The following is a 7,990-nucleotide window of genomic DNA, read 5'->3' on the forward strand; positions in this document are numbered from 1 at the left end:
ACCCGCAGTGTGTGAGTTGGCCTGGGGTGTGCCCAGCTCCTCAGCTGCCTCTCAGTTCCTGACCACCCTCAGAGTGTTCTTGTCTCTCTTCGGCTTGGCACTGGGATGCTTCTCCTCTCCCAGGGCTTCAGAAGAGGCCTAAGAAAGCTGTCCTTTCACAAGGACAGTCTGGCTGAATCCCTTGCCACTTACAGCCCTGCATGGTTGGATCTGGGTTCCCGGGCTCCTGCCACCACTGCAGGACAGGCTGAGGAGATGGCCCCCGACCATGTATGGCCTCCTCAGCTCTGCTCCACCAGGCCTAGGCACAGCCTCTAAGAGCCACCAACCCCTCTTTGGCCCAGGGGACTGCTTTAGGTGTCACCTGCCTCTGACACTCAGCTCCAAGCCTTACCCTGTTGAGAGCCACACAGCCCTTTTCAGAAAGACCTGGGTTGCTGATGGGCCCTCTTTCTGCATGTAGTTTGGGGAGTCCCTTCTGAAGGAACCTATTGGCTTAGAGCAGTGAGGTCTGAGTGTGTGAGAGGGGTGGTTACCTTGTGCAAAGCTCCATTTCTTCTGAGGGTACGGAGGCACCAAGAGGGAAGGAGTAGCAGCTTGTAGCCCCATCCTGTTCATTTTCACTGTCCTCTCTACCCTGCTTCTGCCCCCTAAGCCTGGCTTTCCCTGAGCTCCCTCCCTGGGTTTTTCTGTGGGCTGCCTGGGACTGGGGAGGAGGGAGCCTGGGGGATGGTCACACCCCCAGCTCACCTCCACCTGGGGCTTGAGGGACCTGTGCCCTTAAGGGCACCCCTGTTTCCTTTCACTGCTCCCTGGCTTCACATGTGCTGGGGCTTTCCCACCCTGGGCAAGGAAGCCTTTCATTTGTCTCCCTTCTGTCCCGAGACACGGCCCAGCTCCCCTTCTCTTCCATGCTAGTGGACAGTGGAGACCGTGCTCTTAGCCCAGCACCTCACTCCAACCTGCACCCCTCAGCTGATGCTTCCAACCTCTTCTTGACTGAATTGGGGGCCCCTCTTGTGCCCAGCTCAAATCCCATGCCCTCCAGAAACCCCGGATGTCTAGGTGCTGGAGAACAGCTTGTGCCTGAGACGGCCCTGCACAGCCATCTCTTCATTTCCCTGCCCCTGTGCTAAGGCTTTGGTGACATTTCCCTGCCACCCCAAAGCCTGGCTAGAACCTGCCCTCAGTGGGGACTCTATGCAGAAAGAAGTCCTTGCTTCGTTCCCACAGACGCATCTCTGCCCTGTGACAGCAGGAGGACAGCCCAGAGGCTTCTTAGGGACGTGTGGCCCAGTGCAAGGTCAGAGCCCCAGGCATCAGACTTGATAGCTGGACTGTCCAATTGATAAGACAATGTCCATGGGCTTTGGGCTTAAGGGTTCTGAGGTTCTGAGCATTTTTGATCTAGGGCTTAGAGCAGACCAGTGAAAATTTAGTGTGACCTTATTCCTTGGTGGCCAGGTTGGGGTGGAGGGGAAGCCCGAGCCACCTGAGGAGAACCCAAAGGTAGAGGGGCAATTTGAGCTTTTGATTCTCAGACCTGAGTGTGCCCAGGTCCCAGCTCTGGGCACGTGGGGTTGTGCTCTGGACTCCAGTGGCATTTCTGACACTGACCACCTTCCCAGCCTCGGGTGCCAGATGGCCTATCCTGCTCCCATCTGCCCATCTCCCTCCCAAGAGAAAGGTCCTGGGTACTTTTTTCCTGCTGTTTTGCCTTCCCTTTGAGAACCAGGTGATGAAATCCCAAGAGACCCCAGAGGTGGAGTGTGGTACACGCATTCCCCTCACACTCAGCAGTTGTACATGTGATACTAGTCTCCATTTGGGTCCACATCTTAATGTAGTGTTTCTTGGGGCATTGGGAGATGCAGCAGTGACCAGCATCCGACGGACACCCAGGCAGAGGCTATAGCTCCAGCCCCAGCCCCAGAGGAGGTGCCAGTCCCAGCCCCAGTGGTGGTCCCAGCTCTGGCCCAGGCAGAGGCCTCAGGCCCAGAGGAGACCCCAGCACCAGCCCCAGCAGAGGCCTTGACCCCAGAGGAGACCCCAGCAGAGACCCCAGCTCCAGCCTTGGTGGAGGCCTCAGTCCCAGTGGAGGCCTTGGCACAAGCTGAGGCCCCTGTGCAGTACCCAAGTGAGCACCTGATCCAGGCCACCTCAGAGGAGAATCAGATCCCCTCCCATCTGCCTGCCTGCCCATCGCTCCGGCACATTGCCAGCCTGCGCGGGAGCGCCATCATTGAGTTCTTCCACAGCAGCATTGCTGAGGTAGTGGCCTGGGTGCGGGTCTTGCTGGGTGGTGCTGGTGGGGAGAGGTAGCACAGTTGGTTCTGGGGGTGTGGCAGAGCTCAAGTTGGGGTCAGCCTGCAATTCTCTGACTTCTCTGTGCTGGCTTTTCTCTCAGCTTCAGCTGTTCACAGCTTTGAGGGCTCTGGTTGGGAGGTCCTGGACTACCCTTCCCTCCTCAGTTGTCCCATCGTGCCACTCCTCTCCTTGGGCCCCTGGCAGACCCCACTCCACACCCATTTTTCACCCCTCAAGTCCCCTCTGCTTCCAAGTCTGTCAGTCCATTGATAAGATGTAATGACAGTCCTGAGTCTCCCTTCCCAGGCTGTGGGCATGCCACCAGGGTGGTGGAGCTAATGGGGTGCCCTGCCCATAGGTCTGTTGTCAGGCACAGTCTGGAAGAGAACTGTATGTTCTGCCTGGCCCTGCTTTCCTGCAGGCCCAAACCCAGCCCCTTTGTGTCCAGGTGGAGAACGAGGAGCTGAGGCACCTCATGTGGTCCTCAGTGGTGTTCTACCAGACCCCAGGGCTCGAGGTGACTGCTTGTGTGCTGCTCTCCACCAAGGCCATGTATTTCGTGCTGCACGACGGCCTCCGCCGCTACTTCTCGGAGCCGCTGCAGGGTAGGCACTGGGGCCTGCTGCAATCCAGGGAGCTGGGAACCCACGCCTGAGATGGTTCCATCATAGAGCCATCAGGCAGCAGTGACTTGGCTGCACTGAACTGAGAATCTCTTGTTGGGGCAGAAGGGTGAAACAGCACTCCCCCGCCGGCTCTGTCATGAGGGACCTAAGGCCAACCAGGGCCCAGCAGGTGCCTAGGCACTAAGCCATGAGGAGGTATTGAGCAGCCTCTGCTCCTGGGGCCCTCAGTGGAAGCCCCTGGTGACTGTCTGAGCCAGGTATGGTTCAGACCCTAGAACACATTGCCCATGAAGCCTTGTGTGCATGGAGGGTGGTGGCGGCTCCCCAGCAGCCCGCCAGCCAACAGAACCCATTCCTTCTGGACTCAGCTGTGTGCCTAGGCTCATCATGTTCACCTGGCACAGCCACCACCGTCCTTCTCTCCATTGCAGATTTCTGGCATCAGAAAAACACCGACTACAACAACAGTCCCTTCCACATCTCCCAGTGCTTTGTTTTAAAACTGAGTGACCTGCAGACAGTCAACGTCGGGCTTTTTGACCAGTATTTCCGGCTGACGGGTGAGTGACCACTGCTTCGTCCTATTTTAGATGGAGGCCAGTACCAGTGGGCTTCTACCTTCCATATGTGGGTGCACTATCACAGGCAGGGTTATCTCTGTGCTCACAAGCCATTTCACCATGGGAGGAAGCAGCTTTAGGAACTGCTGAGAGTGCAGGACTCACCCGCTGGGGCTCAGAATGGGAGGGGCACAGGCAGCAAAGTGCCGGGAGGGCAGACAGCTCGGGCCCTGTGCTCAAGGGCAGGATGTTTCTGACTCACACTTCCTGAAGAGAGAAAGCTAAGCTCTTTCCCTAATGCCTCTGTATCCCCTTCCAGAAAAATGTCATAGCCCTTCCGCCTGAGAAATGGCTGCATCCTCAGGCCCTGTGACGCTTTCCCACATGGGCCTTCCTGGCCCTGGCTCCATGGCCTTCAGCTCCACACTGATCTGCTAGAGACTGGAGATAGCTTCAGGGGCAGGGCTTGTGGGGGCAGCTGCCTACAACCTGACCAGCCCCTTCTACAGGTTCCTCCCCCATGCAAGTGGTGACTTGCTTAACTCGGGACAGTTACCTGACACACTGCTTCCTTCAGCACCTCATGGCGGTGCTCTCCTCTCTGGAACGCACACCCTCACCTGAGCCTGTCGACAAGGACTTCTACTCTGAGTTTGGGAACAAGACCACAGGTACCCCTGCCCAGCTCAGGCTGTAGACAGGCCTTCTGGCCTTCTCGTCAACCCCAAGGGCTGCAGCTTGCCTCTGCTTCTCTTTCTCACTTTTTCCTCCCTCGTTGTGCTTAACCTTAAGGCTAGGGTTTTCCATGGCAAAGTCTCCATCCCAGCAAACCCTCTGCCATCTGGTAGACACACCCCAGGTGTCTGCCCTGCTCTGGGCTGCTGGCCTGTGGGTCTGCAGCTGGGCACGGAGCTTGCAATGCTCTCACCCACCTCTGACAGGTGGCAGCTCATGCTGCCGCCTCTGGGCGGCATGGGGCTGCTGGCACTCCCAGCCCCCCACAGCCCAGTTCTAGGCTGCAGCCCTAGTGGGCATCTCTCTCTACAGGGAAGATGGAGAACTATGAGCTGATCCACTCGAGCCGTGTCAAGTTCACCTACCCCAGCGAGGAGGAGATCGGGGACCTGACATTCACTGTGGCCCAGAAGATGGCTGACCCGGAGAAGGCACCGGCGCTCAGCATCCTGCTGTATGTGCAGGCCTTCCAGGTGGGCACGCCACCACCTGGGCGCTGCAGGGGCATGCTGCGCCCCAAAACACTCCTGCTCACCAGCACCGAGATCTTCCTTCTGGAAGAGGACTTCGTCCACTACCCACTGCCCGAGTTTGCCAAAGAGCCGCCGCAGAGGGACCGGTACCAGCTAGACGATGGCCGCCGCATCCGGGACCTGGACCGAGTACTCATGGGCTACCAGACCTACCCACAGGCTCTCACCCTTGTTTTTGATGATGTGCAAGGCCATGATCTCATGGGCAACGTCACCCTGGACCACTTCGGAGAGGTGCCAGGAGGCCTGGCCAGAGCCGGCCAGGGCCATGAGGTCCAGTGGCAGGTGTTTGTGCCCAGCGCCGAGAGCCGCGAGAAGCTCATCTCACTCTTGGCTCGCCAGTGGGAGGCCCTGTGCGGCCGGGAGCTGCCCGTTGAGCTCACTGGCTAGCCCAGGTTGCAGCTGGCTCTTGCTACCCTCCGTGGCCAGCCTTGCGTCCACTCAGTGCAGGGAAGCAGGCTTTCTTTGTTCTTTTTAAAATGATTTCTCTTCTCTTGGTACCTTCATTTGTCCTCCCAGAGAATGTGAACATCTATGTTCAGTCGATTCTTTCTAGTCCGAAGAGTGAAAGGGCCGGCTCCTCAGGGGCCTCCAGGTGCCATCAGCCTCTTGTGGACCTGTTGCCTTCCCCCGGTGGTGTATGGCCAGGCATAGCAGTGTCATATCTTCTGTCATAGGACCGTTGTCAACACATGGCGTCGTGGGTCCTGTTTACTCTTTCACGTGTCTTTTCCTGAAATGTCAAGCCCAGTTTTGTTGATGTTGCTGTCGTGGGCGTTTGCTGCTAACCGTGAAGCTGGCAACAAAATGCACATTGGAAGTTCCCACCCTGTGCAGTTTTCCAAAGTGGAGACTTCTGGTCCAGACAAGTGGGAGAGCTCCGTGGGGCAGGAGCCCCCCAGGCCTGGGGCTGAGAGGGATGGGAGCTGGGGACCTAGAGCTGCCAGCACTGGTATGAATTCTGTTGCCTATTTTATCTGTTCCAATAAAGTAGAGTTTGGCACAGTCTGGGTCTTTTATTTCAGCGTCCTCTGGGGTTCCAGCAGGGTATTGGCCCAGGACAGGGCCTGAGGTAGAGAGGGACCCCTAGAGATGCAGGAAAGTGAGATGTTAGGGGAAAGGATGGAGGGAGGAGAGGCAGAGGAGATGGAAGGCAAAGGAAGTGGCTCTCCCAGGGCCAGAGGTTGGGCGGGTGGCACTGGAACCTGAGGGGCAGGGGCAGGTGTGAGGCGGGGTCTTTGGACAGGGCCATGCTGGGCTGTGGCTAAACCATGAGCTTCCAGACACACAAGCTCACTGCCCTTTGCCTTTGGGTCGGGTGTCACGCCTGGGCCCGGCCCCACCAAAGGCTGCAGTCTGTTGTGAGTGAGGGTAAGGCCTAGAGTCCAGGATTCCTTACCCCATGGGGCCTGGGGGTCTCTTCAAGATGGCTGCAGGGGGAGGCCAGTGGGGAATCGGCCCCAGGTGTGGATGGTGGAGAGGTGGGCGGTGCCCACCTGTGCCTGCTCATGTCCTGGGAGGTGGGGATTGCCTCAGGAAGCCATGCTGAGGTAGAACCTAAGACTTCCTTGGGACCTAGACGCTGTGTCCCAACGTTACTTAACTCATTCCTAACCCCAGAGCAGGGCCCTTAAGCCCTTTTTGCCTCCCTCTCATCCTGGTCCAGTCAGGAGCCTCAATCCCCAAGGTGCTGGGCATGTGGGCAGCATTGGGAGGAGGTGAGTGGGGAGTGGCCAGGCCAGCGGCTCCCAGGCCTGCTTCTGCTTAGTTTTCCCTGGGTGCCAGTGGGGTGGGGATCTTAGCCTAGAGGACCCATTCTCCCCAAGAAGACTGAGGGCATGGGGAACCCCTAAAGGGAGGGTCTCCCTACTAAACCCCCTAGCCAGATCACAGACCAGCCCAGTGGCCCCACCAGCTGGTAAGGGGAATGGGAGCCTGCTGAGGATACGTAGGAGGGGGCATGTGACAAGGCTTCCCCCAGTCAGGCCATTGTCAAAAGCACTAAACAAATGGCCACCTGCCTCTCATCCTATCTGTAAACAGGACAGTGACAACCAGGGGCAGGTGCACTGTACCTGAGCAGGGCACACAGAGGCCTCGCCACCTGAGCTACTGTTCCAGGCCCCACAGCCCAGCATGTCAGCAGTCCACCCAGCCTGGGTCCAGTGAGGACTTGACCTGTTGCAGGGGGCTGTGCACTGTTGGAGGGGCCACTCTGCAGGCAGCAGTCTTGGGATTGGATCTTCACGCTGCTTAGCTGAGCAACCTTAGACAAGTTACCTAGCCCCTCTATGCCTGTTTGCCCACCAGTGACAGAGAGGTCCCCAAAGTAGCCACATTCACCCTTTCATTTGTTGCACAAATCTGTATTGAGCATTTACTGTGTGAGCTAGACAGACACTGTCCCTGTTCTCCCATAGCTGACATTCTAGCAGGTAACAGAAAATTAAGTAAACCAGGGTCAGCTTTGGCCCTATGATGAGATGAAGGCTAATGACCTTTGATCTGAGACTGGACCTTGAGGCCAGTCCCTGAGAGAGGGTCTGGAGAGGCAGCTGCTTGACGTGGCTGGGGCAGAGCGAGAGAGAGCAGCGACGGTCAGAGAGGCTGGCCTCGCGTGGACAACTGTGTGCAGGGCTCCCAAGTGGGGAAGAGATGGGTCAGGAGGGAGAGCACTGAGAAGGCCCCTGGGGGGAGGAGGGAGATGTAGAGACAAGGTTGGGGCCAGACTAGTCAGAGGGATAGCTGGGGCACGTGGGAGGAGGGGCAGTCTGCTGTGCACTCAGCACAGAGCTCCGCAGGGAGTTAGAGGCCTGCTGTTGCCCACAGCAGTTGGAGTTTGAAGCAGACAGACCTGATTCAGGGGCTGAACACCGCACCCCCCAACCCCTCCCCCACAGATCCCTCCAATTAGCCTCTGCAAACGTTTAGGGCAGGGAGTTGTGTGCATTTGCATTTGAATTTTTTCCCAACATCTGGTAGACCCCAGGTTTGTGGCTAATGGTGGACTTGGAGACTGTGACGTCAGGAGAAGGGTCCCGGGGTCAGGAAGCCCCAAGCAGGGCCTAGGCCATCCATGCAGGGGTCAGTAGCCAGCACCTTCCCTTCCGCCTGCAGGCTGCTGATAGGCAGGAGGAAATCCTGGCGGGTTCCTGTGGGGTGAGCTGGCGGGGCCTCCAGGCGGCTTTTAAAGCAAGTGCCCGCCCCCATCGCACTTGCCTGCCCTGTG

The 7,990-nt window shown here is 58.0% G+C and overlaps 1 protein-coding gene across 5 annotated transcripts in view; it reads left to right on the top strand.

The window, feature by feature from the left end:
• The window catches only part of NISCH (nischarin), a 33,936-nt gene extending 28,169 nt beyond the window's left edge, over positions 1-5,767 (top strand). For 2 of the 5 annotated variants that reach the window (XM_036030876.1, XM_036030873.1), the window contains 5 exons: positions 1,848-2,271; positions 2,756-2,912; positions 3,365-3,493; positions 4,003-4,164; positions 4,541-5,767. In XM_036030876.1, coding sequence (XP_035886769.1) covers positions 1,848-2,271; positions 2,756-2,912; positions 3,365-3,493; positions 4,003-4,164; positions 4,541-5,151 — 1,483 coding nt within the window. In that variant the 3' untranslated portion in view covers positions 5,152-5,767. Of the gene's footprint in view, positions 1-1,847; positions 2,272-2,728; positions 2,913-3,364; positions 3,494-4,002; positions 4,165-4,540 lie in introns of all 5 variants that reach the window. The other 3 variants (XM_036030872.1, XM_036030874.1, XM_028518770.2) reach the window with 3 other exon arrangements.
• Positions 5,768-7,990: the final 2,223 nt, after the last annotated feature.

The sequence above is a fragment of the Phyllostomus discolor genome, chromosome 7 (genome assembly GCF_004126475.2).
Source record: "Phyllostomus discolor isolate MPI-MPIP mPhyDis1 chromosome 7, mPhyDis1.pri.v3, whole genome shotgun sequence".
NCBI lineage: Eukaryota > Metazoa > Chordata > Mammalia > Chiroptera > Phyllostomidae > Phyllostomus > Phyllostomus discolor.